The sequence below is a fragment of the Calypte anna genome, chromosome 17 (assembly GCF_003957555.1).
Source record: "Calypte anna isolate BGI_N300 chromosome 17, bCalAnn1_v1.p, whole genome shotgun sequence".
NCBI classification, from domain to species: domain Eukaryota; kingdom Metazoa; phylum Chordata; class Aves; order Apodiformes; family Trochilidae; genus Calypte; species Calypte anna.
Window position 1 is genome coordinate 7523611 of NC_044262.1, and position 18031 is coordinate 7541641.

At 42.4% G+C, this 18031-nt stretch overlaps 2 protein-coding genes across 3 annotated transcripts; one reads left to right on the plus strand and one right to left on the minus strand.

Moving 5' to 3' along the window:
* Positions 1 to 127: 127 nt before the first annotated feature.
* Positions 128 to 14619, minus strand: MORN5 (MORN repeat containing 5). 2 transcript variants are annotated; one of them, XM_030461217.1, is made up of 6 exons: positions 14533 to 14619; positions 14309 to 14456; positions 13774 to 13885; positions 12829 to 12960; positions 1482 to 1597; positions 128 to 226 (listed from the first exon to the last, which is right to left on the minus strand). In XM_030461217.1, exons 1-5 carry the CDS (start codon positions 14580 to 14582, stop codon positions 1518 to 1520), a joined length of 522 nt encoding a protein of 173 aa, XP_030317077.1. In that variant the 5' UTR covers positions 14583 to 14619; the 3' UTR covers positions 128 to 226; positions 1482 to 1517. The 2 variants fall into 2 exon arrangements, with proteins under 2 accessions (XP_030317077.1, XP_030317075.1); XM_030461215.1 differs by lacking the exon at positions 128 to 226 and having other exon boundaries at positions 1057 to 1597.
* A 45-nt stretch (positions 14620 to 14664) lies between these two features.
* NDUFA8 (NADH:ubiquinone oxidoreductase subunit A8) lies at positions 14665 to 16809 on the plus strand. The gene is made up of 4 exons (XM_030461218.1): positions 14665 to 14792; positions 14879 to 15042; positions 15915 to 16080; positions 16562 to 16809. Exons 1-4 carry the CDS (start codon positions 14742 to 14744, stop codon positions 16697 to 16699), a joined length of 519 nt encoding a protein of 172 aa, XP_030317078.1. The 5' UTR covers positions 14665 to 14741; the 3' UTR covers positions 16700 to 16809.
* Positions 16810 to 18031: the final 1222 nt, after the last annotated feature.

Genomic DNA, 18031 nt, shown 5'->3' on the forward strand with positions numbered 1-18031 from the left:
TCAGAAATCAGGCTCTGTTTATATTAAGCCCAAATTGTTTGCAAAAACTGGAAGCAATTCAGCTTGTGCAGTTTTAGAGCTAATTATGTGTATGGAAAATACTCAACCGTACCAAGAATGTAAGAACTCCTCTAATTTATTCAATACATTGTTTCACAACGTATTTCACACTGACTGTTGCCACTGAACCAAACCTTATCTCAGGTCATTTGCATTCATCTCCTGTCTGTAGATTAAAAAAAAAAAAATAAAATTAAGATCATTCTCATTTTCTTAGTTTATTCAGTAATTGCCAAATGGGTTCTGGTGCAGCAATGCCGACTCCACGCACTCAACTTTTCCAGTTGCTATTTACAAAACCTTTTGCAGACAGAATCCAGTGTTGAAAACCAGTGGAAGGCTTTTCACTCCAGATTGATAAGGTAACTCAGTGTGGCTGGGGTCTGAGAGTGGAGTGGGATACAGTTTAATGACAAATTCTTTTGTTTGTTTGTTTGTTTTGGGCTCGTGCTGGTTCACCCAGTGCCCGAGCTAAAGGTGCTCACACAACTTCCTAGCAGGGGAACCAGCCCTGCACTGCTACCAGTGCCACATCTGTGGGATGCCAACTCTAGACACAGCAGTTTTATTTCATCTGCCAATCATTTTGTTGTAGCATGTTGCAATTCTGCATGTCTTGGCTACAATGGTTAAAAAAAAAAAAAAAATTAAAAAAAAAAAATTCTCTGAATGAGTGGACAGTCAAGACTAATATTTATTTTAAAAAAAAGTAAAACTAAATTGTAAGCACTTTTTTGTAAAACCAATGTCTGTTTTGTTACATACTTTTAATGTTGTGCTTTGTAAATGTCTTATTTGTGTAATAAATAAAGTTAATGCAAGTAGAAGTGCTGGCACTTACATCCAGAAAATGATGTAATTCCATTTTATTTTATTTTTAAATACTTTCTGGCTTACTAATCAAGCAGCAACCCACCCAGTTTTCCTCTTTTATTATTTTGTTAAACTCTGGCTTCAGGAGAGTTCAACAAACGTTCGTAGTAAATGGATATAATTTCCTAGTTAGCAAACCAGTCATTAAAGAATACCTCTGGTGTACATTATTACAATGATCAATCAATATCAAAGTACTGAGCAAAAAGAGAGGAAAGGAATTCACCAGGACAGCTAACTAAAATCTGGGAAAATAATGTTGATTAAGATGGATTTGAATGACTTCAACGCTGAATCTGAGGCACTCTTTTTAACAAATTGTTTTCAGGCTTAATAACGTGTGTGTGTAGCACACTGCACACCTCTCGGGAAGATTATTGTGAGTACAATCTGCTTTTCTTCCACTGCTTTCTCTCAGCGTGACTGATTAAATGATTATTTCCATTTTGTTTGTGCTGACAAAGATGACAAAAAGATTATATTCCTGTCAAGGGAAAGGGTGAGACAAATGCAGGAGGACAAATTAGATTTATTGTGAATCAGATTACCTGCTTTGGAATATTATTGCCTGGCAAGAACTGTTTTTATGGCTTGGGTTTGTGTTTGACTATTTCATCCCAAGCTTTCCGGCAGGTCCCAACGATCCACTCATGTTCTTCATCATCTAAAAGGGAGATAAAGAGAACACCAAATATCACTGGGTCAGGGCTGCTTGTTGTATCACCAGGGTCCTGATCAAACAACTCATTTTTCCTTTTGAGAAATAAATCCATTGGCATCTCCTAGGACACACTTTGTTGTTGTTTCTTTCAAAGATTTTGTGCTGTTGTGTTGGAATTATCAAGGCAGGAGATACTGGGGCTATGGCTATGACTCAGATTATTTGTTTGATAAGATTAGCTTGGGCAGAACAATGAGATTGACCCCTCTATATTTTATTTTTTGACTTTTTGGCAGGGGATGTGAAGGAGGTATGTTGAAACTCTCAGAAATTAAGATACACATTTATTTTTAAATTCAGTGTCTGTATTGCTTGGTGGTTTCTGAAAAGTGAAGCAAAATCCATAGTCAAAACCTAGGTTCTTGTCTTCCTGTTTTTCCTTTGGTGCTGTGTTTTGAAATGTAGGTTATGACAGGTATGGATAAGCTGATCGAGTGGCTGATGGATGGTTTTTAGTCCATCTTGTGTCCCTTGTTAGTATTCATGTCTTTCATATTTATTCTCGGAGCATAATGACAGTGTGGAAAGAAAAAAAAAAAAGCAACAACAATGTAGAGAAAAGCAACTGTCCAGCAGAGTTTGAATATTGTGTTTGATTACAAAAAAATGAGTTGGCAAATGTTAAGTTGTGGCTTCTCAGTTCCAGGGATTTAAACTGTCTTGTCTCCAAAAAAACTGTTTTGCTGCCTTTTTCTTTTGTGTTTGTGGAGGGGAAAAGAGGTCTGTGTAGCAGACCAGGAAAAGCAAACTTCAAAAAGCTTTGAAAAAAAAATCAAAGTATTATTAAAACAATACCTGTATTTATTTTTATATAAATGATATGTATTGGAGCTGCTTCTTGTGTTTACCACTGTCATAACAAATTCATATTAGGTGCTTGTGATGTGTGCCTCTAACCTGCCTCTTTCTAAATTTTAAGAGGTTTGCAGCAGCCTTTATTACCTGAAAGAGCAGATGATTACAAGGATGGAGCCAAAGGTGCTGTGACCATCACTTGGCACAGCACCTCAACCCAGTTATTTGCACAGCTGCCCTGCACAGCCCTGCTTAGGTAGGTCAAAATCCCTTGGGAAAGAAGCATGCTGCTTGTTAGGAGTCAGGTTTTCATGGAGATCTTTGGGCTGTGGAGTTAAAGCAACGTAGGAGTGTCTGAAATGCAAGAGGTAGGAAGGTCCTGGGCATGAAGATGTGATCCTCTGAGGCATGAAAATTCATAGGGAGGGTATGAGACCCATTAGGTCTGATATCACAGGAGGTTTTCTCTTGGAGCCTGCTCTCCAGTTTCCTCTTTGTGTCCAAAGTACCCCTGGTGCCCACTGACCCTCTTCTTGTCCCCCCTTCATGGGTGCTGGGTGTACCCGTGGGTGCCCATCACAGTGATGTGGGGGGGCTGCAGGACACACCTATAGTGCCACTGGTCCCTCAGCTCAGTCCCTTGCTTTAATTCCTGAGAAATGGTTTCCCTTTGGACAGGACAGCCAAGTTTGTCTCCTTCTGGGTTGCCCTGAGATGATCTTTTTTATTCCTTGTGCCTATGACTCGATAGATCCATAACAAAACCCCCTCTTAATGGAACCCTTCTCATTCGGGTATAAACTAGGAGAAAATACATGCTGAAAAATCTGCTAAAAGGGAAATAAAAAAGATAAGCCTTGCTTAAAGATCACGTAATCCTTACAGAGGCAGAGATTCCCCCTGAGGGCTGCAGCAGAAATGCAAATCTGGTCCTGAAGCAGTCTCAGAAAACACCACCAATGCCATAATCAATGTGCTGGCTTTTGTTCTATGCTCGAGGTGTTCCAGCACAGTAATGATGTGATCACGTGTGCCTAGGGAGCAGACTGACCAGCCTGGGCAGCTCTGCCATTTTAGCTGGAATTGTCTTAAAAAAAAACAAAAAACAAAACAAAACAAAAAAATAGTTTATCTGAGCTTGGAATAATTGCAAGAAAATGAAACTTTGTTCCTGCCCTGGTACAGGAATACACAGAAGGTGCATATACTGTATATATGTCACCACTGCCTAGTTGGTATTAGGGACAGATGTACGTGGCTGACCTGGGCACCACAAACAATCCACCTGCTGACCAGGGAGCAACCCACAGTGCTCACCTGGGGAGCATCCCAGGGGATGCACCAAGAAATGCAGGTGCTGGCTTGGCTTTGGATAACAGGGTTCCAGGATACCCTTGGATGCCCAAGTTGCTTCTTTCTGCACTCTGTTTTTTCATAGTCTAGGAAAACACTCAGGGCAGGTTGCTCTGAGGATTTCAGCTTCCCCAGACCCAAAATGTCTCTGTTCATGCCATGCAGCAGTGTCCATAAGTACTGCTGAACTCACACTCAGCTTAATCAGATGTAAAAACTGCATGAATTCCAGTTTGTGTACGAAAAGGAAAAATAGATGTAATGACTGAATATGCCAAAAAAATAATCAAAAGCAAGTCCCTAGGACTGGTGTCCAACCTCATGTGCCCTGCTGCTGGTCCTTGGTCTCGGAAAGAGGAAATGAAAGCACTGATCCAGGACAGAGAGAAGCCCAGACCAGAGATGAGAATGGCTCCAGGGCTAGCTGTGTGAGAAGAGGCAGGGGAATATGAGAATGTAAAGAGTTAAGCTATGGTAAAACATACTTTTGCTACTCTAAAGAAGACTGGTTGATAATTACTGTAGTTTTAGGGCTATTTGAATCAGTGCAGCTGCAACCTCTTCAGTAGTAACCCCTGAAACAAGACAAACTGGGTTTATTGTACTGAACAAGTCTTAAAGCTCCTCCCTGATTGTTAGTAATTGGCAGCAATGGACTTAACAGCCTCTTGACTACCCTTTTTACACTCTACCTGACTGTGCAGCTAACAATTTAAATCACAGATGCCGATCCTTCTTTGTGGCAGCTGCTTGTTAACTACACGTTCCTCTTTTTCTGTCCCTGGCTGCTTCCATAACCCTGCAACACCAGGGTTAGATTGGAGAATCACATTTCATCAATATTTAAAATGGAATTAAACCTTGAAGTTTGATTAATGCAACCAGATAGTGAGTTGTAATTACTATTTTGCAAATTGCAATTGTTTGAATATGTTAATATGATTGTCTAAGCACATCTTCACCTTCAGAAGTAATTTTCCCTCTAAAAAAGATTTGAAAAAAATACAAACTCTTTAATCAGTGGTAAATTATCACCCTGTGCACAATTAGGTAGTATGGGGTTCTTCATGTTGTGTGCTGAATTCTGTGTCAGCAAATTTATCTGTAAAAGTTTATCCATTTTTTTTTATTTTCCTCAGTAGAATAAACATTCATGGAGCAGACTGCTGAAACGGGACTGTGTTGAGATTTGAGGGGAAAGTAAAATGCTTTGTCTGAAAATTTTATTGCAATCTGGTGTATGCCTGTTCAGTTAGTAAATGTTAACATTATTTCTTCCAAAGTTAGTGAAATACAATTATTACAGTCACGACAGATCACTGAAATCTTGAAATGGACCAAGAGATAGCAAGAGATCTTAATGGATGAGCTTGTAGGACATATGTAAGTACTGATTGATTCTTTTGAATTATTTTCTTGCTCCTTAATCAAAAATCAGATCAGTTTTCTAACACCCACAGAATATCTTTTGAATATTGTGGGCCAGATCCTCAGCCTGGGATAAAATCTCTTATTTTTGGGATTAATTCCAGCTATTTTTCTTAGGGAGCCAGAGGCATACCCAATCCCCAGCAAGAGCATCTGCCCCGAGCAGATGGTGAGCCTGGCATGCAGGTCCTGCTGCTCCATGGTTGGACACTCTGCAGTCACCAGGTCAGTTTGGACAGAACCTTTTTAAGCACCTATGACCCAGCCAAATGTGTTGGTTCATGCTGTATTCCTGTAAGCAGCTTGTTTCCAAATTAGTTCTTGCCAACAAATGTTGCTTTACAAGTTTTTCCTTGTTTTGGGAGGCTTTAGGGGAAGGTCCAAACAGCAGTGAAGTCCAAGCAGGTGTCTGCCAAACCCATGGTTTGGTGTATTCTCTGGAGCTCACATTGCAGCCCACTTAAATCAGGGTTTTTCTGCTCAACAGCAAAATGAAACCACTTGACTAATTGTCAATGCTCAGTCTAAAAGTAGTGGCAGAAGAGACTTCCCCAACTACACACTCCAGATTTATCTCTTCACTGGGATTAGAAACAGCTGAAAAATTCAGGGTGGCCTTGCTCCAGGGTGCTTCCAGGGGATGACTTGAAAACACACTGTAATTTAGGTGCATTTAATCTTCCTATATTAAATGTATATGGCAAAGTTTAGAATTATTTGCTTCCAGCTATCCCGTTTCTGTGTTGCTTATGGAAACCTCAGCTGTGAGAGACTTGTTAGGACTTGGCATGCTTAGGTGTCTGCCAGGATGCAGAGCAGAACTTGCCAGCAAACAACAGGGCTGGTGTGTAGGCTTTGGGTTTGACCTCTTAACAAACGCTTTCCCAGGAAAGCACCTGGAGGTGCACAGGAAGATGTACTGCATTGAAATCAGGACACTTAGAGGTTTACACAGAGGGAAAAAAACCCCCAAACCTCCATTGTTCACCTTAAAAAACCTTGTCTGATGTTGTGTTAGGTCTCCATAGTGCATTTGGTAGCTCTGTGTGTTCCTGGTGCCTCAAGGGTTTTGTCTGCGCTGGCGGCCTGATGCAAACCCCTGATGCCTTCCAAACCTCAGGTCCCTGGGTGAGCTGGGAGCAGAGGAGGGAGCACATCATCCCTGTGTGAGCAGGAGGGAAGCAGCCATCCCCTGGCATGTCCCTGCATCAATCAGGACAATCAGGCTCACAGCTCTGGTGTTCCTGGGGACACAGCCATGTGGGAAGAGCTGCTTTCCACCACCCTGGCTTGTAAGAGAGTGTGTTTACAATAGGCAATCCATGAACAAGAGCTGAGCTTCCTCTGTTTGCAGAGGGCTGAGCACACACAGCCCATTGTAAACAACAATATCACTTCATTCTTTTGCCCGCCTGACTCCTCCCGGCACCCGCAGTGCAGTTTATCATGTTCTTCCACTGCACAATTACAATCCCATGTGATAGCATCTCAGGCACGGATTCTGCCTGGCACACCCCTTCCATTTCCACTGTCCCCCCACCCCTGGGTCCTGAGCACCACCTTCCTTACTGCACCTGACCCCACCAACATCAAGGCTGGCAAGAAAATGGAAAATATGTTTTCAATTAACCTTTGCCTCCACCCACAAATTCTCACCTTTCCATTTACTCTTAATTGCTCTAATTCCAAAATGGCCTCCAAATGAACTTTCCATCTCTTGTGAAACTTGTTTTCACATGAACTGTATAGTTGAATATAAACCTATAAGACTTGTCTATAACCTATTAAATGGATTCACAATAGGATGGCCAGCACACAAACAAAGCTGTTGTTCTTGGCATGCCACTCTTTGGAACTGAAACTTTCACAGCTTTCAAAACTATAAGTATTTTAAAACCAGGAAACCACAAGAAACAATATATCAGCAAAAGCTATAGCTACTGAAATGACTGGAGTAACTCGCATTATGATGCATATGTTAATTTTATCATTGTTGACCATAGCCTTGAATATAAAACATATTGGTTTATAATCTACTTTACTGAATGGAGGACATTTTATATTGAAATATGTTACCCAAATTTAATCTGAAAGTATTATCTGGATTGCATGGATGAGAAGTCTCCAAGTGTCTCTGTCACCTGAGCAGACTGACACTGGGAAAGACACAACAGGCATGCATTTTGCAATGAAATTCAAAATGGGCCTGATCTTCACACATTTCCATACAAAAAGACATGAAAAGGGCATGTGATGGATAGGAAAATTGGTCCAACATTTTAAAAAGTGTTTGGAGTAGAATAAGAAGAGATGTGAAGCTACTTATAGTAGTCTGCGACCTTGTCTTTAAGTCAGCTCAGTTCCTTTCTGCCACCCTCACTTCATACTCATTCATCTCCCTTACCCACACAGGACTCCCCAGTTTGATGCTTGCTGACTTTCTCCCTCTCCTCCTTCTAAGATCTGGCTCCTCAACTCCTTTATTTGTTAAGCACTGGAGATTATTTAGCTCCCCAACTCTCACATCAGGACAAAAGCAAGCTGAGTAACAAATAGGAAGAGATGGATGAGCAACACTTAGAAATCCAGTGGGCAGAGCTATAGTGCAATTTCTAAGCTTCCTCTGAATATTGGTCAAATCTTTTGACTATCATAGAAACAGTGAGTTTCTGGAAAGCAAGTACCAGAAAACTGGAATTGTACAAATGTGGGCAAAACCCCTGGGACTAGATGCCAGTGAAAAAGTGTATGTGAGATGGAGGACACAGGAAAAAAAAGGGGAATTTCTATGGACTTGTGTGAAACCTCATGGGCAAAAAAACCAAGATGAGTGCCATGGCAGAGAGAGAAAACATGTTTTGCAGTGGAAGTTTGGTGGAATATGAATCCAACAGGCCAGAAAGAGGAATTAGCAGGAAAAGGGACAAGCACTTGAGCAGTTGCAAGGAAAGCAAAGGGCTGCTCTCCTCCCTGTGCTCTACTTTTGTAAACTGAGAGCAGCATTGACTCCCTGCTTTACAAAACCCTGTTTTCAGAAAGAAGTTTGTCAGCCAAAGTAAAGAGAAAAAGATCAATGGATTGCAATAAATGGCATTTAACATAAAAATGAGTAAAATTTACAATTCAGTTAACTTGTTAAATGTTAAAAAATCAGCAAACAATAGACACAATTTGTTTTGTTCAGAGCCCAGAGGTAGAGACCAAATCCTCTAAATTAATTTCTCCAAAAGCTGGGGTTCTTTTCCAAACAGGTCTGGATCCTATTCGTTGTAGAATATACTGATTACCAACTATTTTTAAGAGCTTTACACAAACATTATTTCTTTTGTTGTGTGAAATGCAGAATCAGCCATCTGGCAAATGCCCCAGAGCTAAAATCTTTTACATGACATATAATTCAAAATGATTAAATATACAACAGAAAATAGCTATAGCATTGCACTTAAAATAGCATGAACTTTTGCTGCCGATCAAAACTGATTTCTTTAGCTTAACAAGTATCCAAAGAACAATTATTTGAAGAGCTTTTAAGAGTTTCAATATGTAGGAACTAAACCTCATATAAATTCAGTATCTTAAGTTGAATAAAAAAGAAACAAACGTACAAAAGATTAAATGGTCCTGGGTTATAAGTAGACATTTAAATCTATGGGAAGCTAAATTCACTGGAACAAAAATACTATATTCCCTCTGTATGTGTATTGCTGGGGCTTTCCTCTCCATTGCTAAGGGCATCTGCCAAAACAACTCTTACATTCTTAGGCAATGACTAGGGACTAGCCTGGAATCATCCACTCCCTCCATCATCAGAACAGGCAATTTCAAAGAAGAACAGGGAATAAAGCTCTGTGCATGATCCCTAAGTGCAGTCAATCTTTTTGCCTGCACCACAGTCGACTTTTAAGTTAAACTTGCTGTCTTTTTTTCCAGAAATACTCCAGGCCTGAAAAATTGCCAGGTCCTCATCCCACACCCAACTCTCCAGTAGTTTATGAGAAAGAGCATGCAAACATCTGCATGTATTTGGGGTGCAAGGGGGTAGGTACAGAAATATTAGCCTATGTAATTATTGAGTGGTTATGGCTCTGTTTCTCAGCTCCATTTTTCAGACAAGCTGAAGTCTACATTTCTCAAAAAGTACTTGGTGCAAGTCAGATCTGAGCTGTAAGACAAAGAAGTCTAAACGTAGAAGATTTATCTCATGGATTTGCATACTTGGATAAACCTGAAATGGATGAATACACTGCTGCTGACTTTCAAAAAAATTATTCTTCTACATTGTTTCAGACCAAGGACAAGAACCTTCATCCCATGGTCACTGCCATTCTCAGATTCCCAATTTTATTTTTTTTTTAATTCTAAAAAGCCTCCACACCATTGCTGTGGAGCTGGGGCAACCTCACAACCTTGGATGTTCTAAACCCCAGACTTTTCTAAACTACAGTAAAATAATGCTCTTGGATCTTGACCTTTTCAGCTCGTAATGATTCCTGAAGCAGCAGGATTTTTCCTGCTTTTTACAAGACTTTCAGGCTTGTAGAAATCCAAAGCTGATTGCTGGCTGGCTTGGGACTGCACCAAAACCTTTCCTCTTAAAAAGACAACTGTCCTGGTTTTCCAGGCCTAATCCTGCTCTTAATAATTTGTTGTTAATTCAGTTACCTGACTGAGCTTTTAGGGTAGAGGCAAGTTTTGTGGCCTCCTGCTAATGATGCTGTATGAAGAGATGCACATATTTCAGGCAGTACAGAAAGCAACCCTGTGCACCACACACATGCTAATTGAACCTGGAGATGGAACATGAAAGTAGTAGCATAAATATTCTCATGTTACAAAGAACAAGAGCATGTTTTGTATTATTTAACGCATCCTTGGGAGAAGGATCCAATTTTCATCAGAGGTGTCTTTGCTTTTCATCAACAGAGGTGACCCAGGCAATCTCCTGTAATCTCTTCCATCTTGGTAGAACAAAAGTTTTTGGTTTTTGTTGTATCTCTTTGAAAGCTATGGGCTTCTCTGCTATTCAGGCATCCTAAAACCTGAATGTCATTGCTCTTGTAGTTTCCTGCTTTCTATTAAACAAAGTATCATACTTTTTACTGAAAAATTGGGAAACCTTCCCATCTTTCTATTGACCAAACAGTGTTACAAAGGTGCCAGGAGTCCTATTTCTGGAAAAAAAAAAAAGAAAAAGTAATACTCCTAAAGAAACAGGAGTCTAGTCCTAGCATCTATTAAAAATAAACAACATCTCCTCTTACAAACGAGCATTGCCATTGTTATTTATGAGTCCAATTTTGCCTACTTTGCAATACTGGAAAAAAGAGAAGATTGAAGAACACATGGAGAATCAAGAGAAATTTGAGCATCCCCAAGGAAACAGAGGTTTAGGGATGGAGTAATAATTGCAAGATTGCAATGAGAATTTGGAAAACTTTGCTAGATAAAAAACCTCTAACAAAACTGCTGCTGTCATTTCATTCCCTGGGCCTGATTATGCTCTCCTGATGGGGCTTTGCTCTGCTCTACCAGTAAGAGCTCTGTGAGTAAATGAGGATCAGACCTCCACGCTAGCAAAAAGCCAGGCTTGCCAGATGGAACAGGAGGCTCTGTTGTACTCCTTACACACTCAGCTTGACAAAGGAGTGGTGGAAGTTCCAACTGGCCTCTGTTTTCCTCTCTTTCAGAAGGGTACCTGGCTGCTGCCAGCCAGGCAGGCAGGGCAGTGTCAAGGCTGGATGCTTCCTCGCCCTCCTTCCCAAAGAGCTGAGAAACAATCAGAAATGGCTTCAGAACAGGGCCAGGGTGAAAGGTGAGGGCTGGGGTGTTCTGCAAGTCTGCTGCCAGACCTGAGGAAGATAGTGTCATTTTGGTAAACCTGTCAAGCTGTTGTAAGAACTTCCTGAATGCTTCCTACCATCTGCTTTTGATGCTTTCAAGACTTGGCTGGAAGCCTGGAGGTTTTCCTGCTCTTTCCTGCCCAACCTATAATGGAGTAATTCTGGATCTGTTCCCTGTCATCCCAGCCTCTTCCTCAGTTTCTTCTGCTTACAGCTGGGGGTTTTTTTTTAATTTTTTTTTTTTTTTTTTTTTTCACTGCAGTGGCCTTGTGCCCTGAATCATCTCTCCTGGGGCGGTGAGAGTTCCTCTGATGTTGAACAAGTGCCGGGTTTTTCAATTGTGTTCATGTTCTTGAGAGGAAGGGTCTGGCCTGAATGCCACATTCCTCCTTCACACTTGCATCAACAAGTTGAGCTTTGTGCCCAGGGACAGCCACATCTCCAGTGTCTCCCTGGGACCTCACGCTGCGCCGCGCCACTCGGCCAATATTGATTGATATAATTTGTAGGGCTTGAGATAAATGTCATAAAGGACAATGAGTTCAAAGAACAGATTAAAAAACAATAAATTGAATTCCAAGGCGTTCCCTCCTGTACTAATCTGTGTAGGTTCCTGTGTTTTTGGAAAGCATGTTGCTTATCTTCCTCATCAGTAGGCCCACTGCATTCCAGTATTTTGGATCAATGCCATTTGTAATAATCTAGATCAGTTTTTATTCAACGTTTATAAAACAGGCCATGTATCATAGGGTATATTTTATAGCAGATGGTATCTCCAATTCATTTAACCCCCCCCTTCACTTCCCTCCTCCGATATCACAGAGCGTACTTAGAAAAGCTCTTGAAAGTAGAGCTGAGCAGAATTATTTTTTTTTTTCAACAAATAGTAAATTTGCTGAAAAATGGAGTTTCCAAGCAACAAAACTGTTAAACTGTGTCATACTGAAAATGAAACACTCTGCTTTCTAGAAACACCAGGTCTTGCAATTTGGACATTTTGGGGTGGGGAAAAAGTGGGGTGGGTGGGTGGTTGCTTTCAGAAAACATTTTCATTTAAAAAAAAAAATCTTGACTAAAATGGTGCTAAACACAAAGGTGAAACAGCCAGAACACAAAGAATTTCTTTCAGGTCAGATTACATTTTGAGTTACCACAGTATCAACTGTTTGGGGGTCTTCTGTGTGGTTTTAATTTGAAAAACTTTTCTTTTGGCTTGATGGGAATTAATTTGCCCTGTGGCTTATAAATTGGAGGACTCGTTCACAAGACCCAATATTTGCCAAACTGTACAAGGTGACAAGTTTCTTCTTCAGCAAGGCACTTAAACAGAGCCCTGAGACTCAGCTCAATAAAAGGAACTATTCTAACATGTAGAGATAAGCAGAGGCTTAAGCACTTTGCTGGGTCACAACATGGAGTTTATTAGCTTTAAGGACCAATGATCTACACCTCACAACCACTCCCTTGCCTGAGATCATTGTGGAAGAGATTGAAGATTTGCCTGAGATCAACATACCAAATGGTAATAAAATATATTTATTCATATCTGCTTGGGAATACTTCATTGTAATTTTTCAAAATATGATTGAAACAACTCTGGGGATACATAAATCACTGATAAAAATAAGTAAAAAACATTTTGGCTCAGTGATAATAGAACCAAATAATGGACATTCTTATGTTTTAGCTTTAATCACCCACTCTATAAGATACTACAAATAAACTCATTTTTGTTTACCTTGCAGAAGATAATCATACCTGCATTTCTCAGAAACCTGAACTTGTAGTCAATAACAACCCTGGTTTCAGGATTATAGTATCCATCACCACAGTCGTAACATCCTTTTGGGATTTTTCTGGGAGGATCCAAATTTGTAAGCTGAGAAATGCCTGAAGAAAAAGAACAAAGGACTTGCTTTGGTTTTGCTTTGTTTTTAGTTGTTTTGGGTTTTTTAATTGTTCCTTTATAAAACATTTTGCCAGTTTTTCAGATGAAGAAAATGAAAATCCATATGCAAATAGCTTGTGATAGAAAGATATCACTTGGATTTCCTCATTCATGGTCCTGTGATCCAGCCCATTGAGCTAACATTTCAAATATGATGCCAAACACCAAAATAGGGCCAGGAAGGTCTTGCTGGCCTCATGAGCAGCTAGCTGCATGGAGCTACAGTCACCACTAAAATATTCTTTGTATTTTCTGTATTACATTACATATTTTATTCACTTAGTCCTTATAAATCTTTTTACCTTTTGACTGCAGACAACTAATAATATTGTACAAGTCTTTTGCTAAATACAGGCTGCACAGAAATGTTTATTTTGGTGTGTACTAAAAGGCTACGTGGAACAGACACATTCAAACTTTATTTGATGTTCTCAATGTAAATTAATTGCTTTGGCTCAACTGTTCTGTATTAAAAGCACACTGCTAATGCAGAGGAGGTGAAATAAATCAAAGGGTTAATCAGGATAGCAAAAGCTGTGGATAACAAAGCCAGGTCCAGGGCCACGATCCAACAGAGCCCAGCCCTGGGTGAGTGCTGCTGGTGGAAGGTGGTGTCAGCATTCTATGGTCAGATCCTGAAATTAGCCAGAACATTTCTGCTCCATGTTACTCATGTAGCTGAATTAATCTTTCTTAAGCAAAGTTGTTAGTTTAATTCCTTCCAGACTCTTCGGATTGCAAATGCAATTCAGTACCTGCTGGTTTAAGACCAGAGCAGATTTCTGTGTAAAATCTTCTGTCGTAGCCATCACAGTAATGCCATTTTTTATCTTTGTATTTGAGACCATCTGCAAAAGTGTATTCCCCCTGCAAAACATGTTCAAGAACAGAGTTAATACTATGTTGGATGGGGGGAGGGATGGATAGATGGATGGATGGATGGATGGATGGATGGATATATGGATGGATGGATGGATGATGGATGGATGGACAGATGGACAGACAGACAAATGGATGGATGAAGGATGGCCATGACCCACACTCCCATTACCAAACCCCGTGGGAGCCCAGGGAGGGCTGGGGCTGCCATATCCCTGGGCCCCCCAGGGAAGGGATGCCGGCCCTGACCAGCAGTCCCCTCACAAGTTTGGCAACCAGACACCTCCATGTGGACAAAAAAATTGACTTGGCTGGGAAATCCCCTTATTTCATCCCAAAACTTCCCCAGCAGCCAGGCTTCCTCGCCGGTGGTGCAGGTCCCTGGGGGTGAGGTGCCCCCAGGCCGGGTACCTTCTCGGGCACCCCGCGGTGCCAGACCGTCCGGTATCTGCCGCCGTTGGGAAAGAGCAGCTCTCCTTCGCCGTCGAACATCCCGTCCTTCAGCATGCCCCAGTACTGGGTGCCCGTCGGCAGCGTGTAGCAGCCCGGCCCCTCCATCCTGCGAGAGACGGGGCGGTTGCTGAGGGGCGAGGAGAGCCGGGCAGCCCCCCCACACCCCCTCCCCCCGGGCCCACCTGCCGCGCAGAGTATCCCCTCGGTACCGGCTGCCGGTCACCTCCTCCATGGCGGTTCGGCCGCCTCACCATGGCAACGGGGCACGGCGGGGCACGGCGGCTCCGCCTCCCCGCACCGCGCATGCGGAATCCCCGCCCGCGCCGCCCAGCGCAGTCGCGGTGCGGGGCGGCCCGAGGGGAACTCAAGGAGAGCGGCGGCCGCCGCCGCCATGCCCGGCTCCGTGCATGTGCCCTCCTTGGAGGAGCTGGATGTGCAGGAGGTGAGTGAGCGTCCGTCGGGCCTTGCCCAGCCGCCGCAGGCTGGCCCCGGGGCCGCTCCCCTCCGTTACCGCTCCGTCCCGTCTAGGTGTCGGTCAGCTCGGCCGTGCTGAAGGCCGCTGCCCATCACTACGGCTCGCAGTGCGACCGCCCCAACAAGGAGTTCATGCTGTGCCGCTGGGAGGAGAAGGACCCTCGGAAGTGCCTGCAGGAGGGCCGGCAGGTCAACCAGTGCGCCCTCGACTTCTTCAGGTCAGCGGGGACCCCGGCCCCGAGGGGAGGGTGCCCGGGGGTCACAGCTCCGCTGAGGCCTCGCCCAGCTCTGCGGTCATTTTAATTAAAAACGCCGGAGCCTCCGTGACCTTCGTGGTCTTTGGTGTTGGTTCTTGATGGTCAGCTCTCGAGGTTAGAGGCCGTGCCCCTTTTTTGTTCTTGTTTTGTTTGTTTATGGTGGAGTTTATCCTCTCACACGGCCTCTGCTCCGCAGCGGTGTCTCGGGTCAGTGGAGGGGTACTGGGGTGGGAGGTTGGCTGCTCCTGCACCTTGTGCCTTCGATGAAATCTGGAAGACCCACCTCAGCTTTGTGTTGTCTGTCCTCTCAGTCTGGTGAACTGCTGAGAAAGCCTGACTGGGTACCATGTGCCTTGCTGACCCAAAGTGTAGGCCCAAGATGTGTGCTGGAACCATGTTCTTCAGTTGTTAGTAAAAGGCCTGGTTTAGTTAGCTCCCTGTCCACTTCTGGTTAAGTAGCTAGTAATCAGAAACCTCTCTTCTAAGCTTGTCTTAAGCTCAAGGCATCAGATTATTCTGGAAGCATTAGAGCATTTTATAATGTAATGTGAACTGTTTGGCAAAACAAGGATCTCAAATGGAGATCCACAGCAGGAGTGCCTTCCACAGATTTGTGAAGTTATTGCTGTCCTGGATTTTTACTGGTGTTGGTGTCAAATTCTGTTTAACAGTGCTGCAATTGCTGACTTCTCTAAAGACTTTAAATGTTCCCAGGAACTTAAAACTGAAAAAAAACCCCCGTTTTATTACAAGTAGAGGTTTGAATGAGTAAGACATAAAAGCATTAAAATTATAACACTTGTAAACAATTTTCTTTCTGTGGTGTCTCATAGGAAGATCAAGGCACACTGTGCAGAGCCCTTCACTGAGTACTGGACCTGCATTGATTACACCAACTTGTTGGAGTTCCGTCGGTGCCGAAAGCAGCAGGCAGTGTTTGATAACTGTGTGCTGGAGAAGTTAGGCTGGGTGAGACCTGATCTGGGAGAGCTCTCTAAGGTAACTTTATACCTCTTCGACCAGATAGCCTGATTCATCTCTTCCTACCTATGGACATTTTGTTCAGACAAGGTCTCAAAACTCTTCTCCCAGCCAGAAGGATGTTCCTGATCTCAACACTGGAAGCTTTTGGACTTTCTAGGAGTTGAGACTCATCAGCATTCTCCAGGGTTGCTTTCCTAGAAGGCTTGTTCTTTTCTTACTCTTGCTTTTTGCTTTTCCTGGCACAGAGACCTTTGCTTCAGGAGTGACACTAACACACATGTGGAGCTCTGTAGTTATGAGTGAAATGTCCCTCCCCTCTGTTTTTTCAGAAGTATTCTGGAGATAAGTTGTCCCATCAGATCAGCTGTGTCCTTAGCATTGTTTGATACTTGGTGGTGACTCTTCCTTTGAGTTGTGACTCATTCTAATTTTGTAGGTTTTCTGTTAAATGCTGTGAGAAGTCATATGATTTTTTTTAATTTTTTTTTTCCCCCAGGTTACAAAAGTGAAGACAGACCGTCCTTTGCCTGAGAATGCCTATCACTCTAGACCTAGACCAGAGCCAAATCTGCCCATTGAAGGAGAGCTGAAGCCTTCTCCCTTTGGCAGTAGGCTCTTCTTCTGGTCCTGGTAAAATGGGCAGACTGTGCTCTGACTGGAGCACAAAGACTTTATGTTTGCAGATGTAAAGTGTCCAGGATGTGTTTGGTATAACTTTAATCATTAAAGAACCCCAAACCATTATATGCCTGAGTAGACTTCTTTAAACATACTTATGTATAATAACAACTAAAAAAATATATCCCCCTGTTTTGCACAGTGCTTTCTGCAGTCAGACAGCCCTGAGGATCCTCATAGCACTAGTAGTGACAGCTGCTGTATAGAGACTACCAACCTTGTCCAAGGTGTGTATAAAAGTAGCCTGAGTCTTTGACTAGTGCTACAGTCAATAAAAAGCTGGCATGAAACCATTTTATTTACTTACTTAAAACACTGCTACTTAAATCAAGGAAACTTTGAGAACAAACAAGTCATTAATGTCTTTCCTTAGTCTTGCAACTCCTTCTGTATAAGTTTAACTGAAAATTTGTCTTGGAGCAAAGGTTTACTTCAACATGTGGCATTTGCTAGGTGTGGGGCAGTACTGGTTCTGACATAAAGGTTGTTGCTCTGCTTACCACCTGCTCTTTCAGGCAGGTATGTTGGTGGCTTCCATTTTTTAACTTTTTACTGGGAAACACAAGCTCCTTCATCAGAAAAATTACACTGAATTCTCAGCTCCTTAAAGGAAGAACTCTCTTCTAAAGGATGTTGTTACAAAGCTCTGAAAAAATCAGATTAACTTTGCACAAAGCAGTTCACGTGCAGTTTTGTTTGCTCTGGGACACCTTTAGTAGCCTGAACCATAGCAGTGACTGGAATAGTGCTTTGCTTCCTGAGTAACTGAGCTATTATTAGGAGCTGAAGATTTACCATCTCCTTGAGGTAGAATTAAACTGTAATGGGTCTGTAACTGCAGCATGTATTTCTGATCCATCAAGCTAGAGGGAAAATTGTCTAACACTTACCTAAAAATAGCCCCTCTACTATGGTTGCTCGTGGGTTCTTGCCACATCCTGCATGGGTGTCTTGACTGAAACTCCAAGCAGGTGCCATGGCAGAGGTGTTTGTATTTAAATGTCTCCTTGTCTGAATCTGTGAGGCAGTGTGCACCTTTGCAGCCTCTCCCTGCAGATCACTGCCAGCATTTCTGAGCAGCCACGTATTGCTGAGGAGTGATAACCCCTCTTCTGCAGAGACTGAAATTAGGACAAGCTTGAGATCTAATTAAATTCAGCTGAATGAAATGAGGTTTGGCCAAGTGGAGGATAAATTGTTCTGGGATGTTAACACGTGTCTCATCTGATCTTTTGTTGCTGACCCACTCCAATAGCCAACCTCACAGAAAGACTTCTTAGATATTACT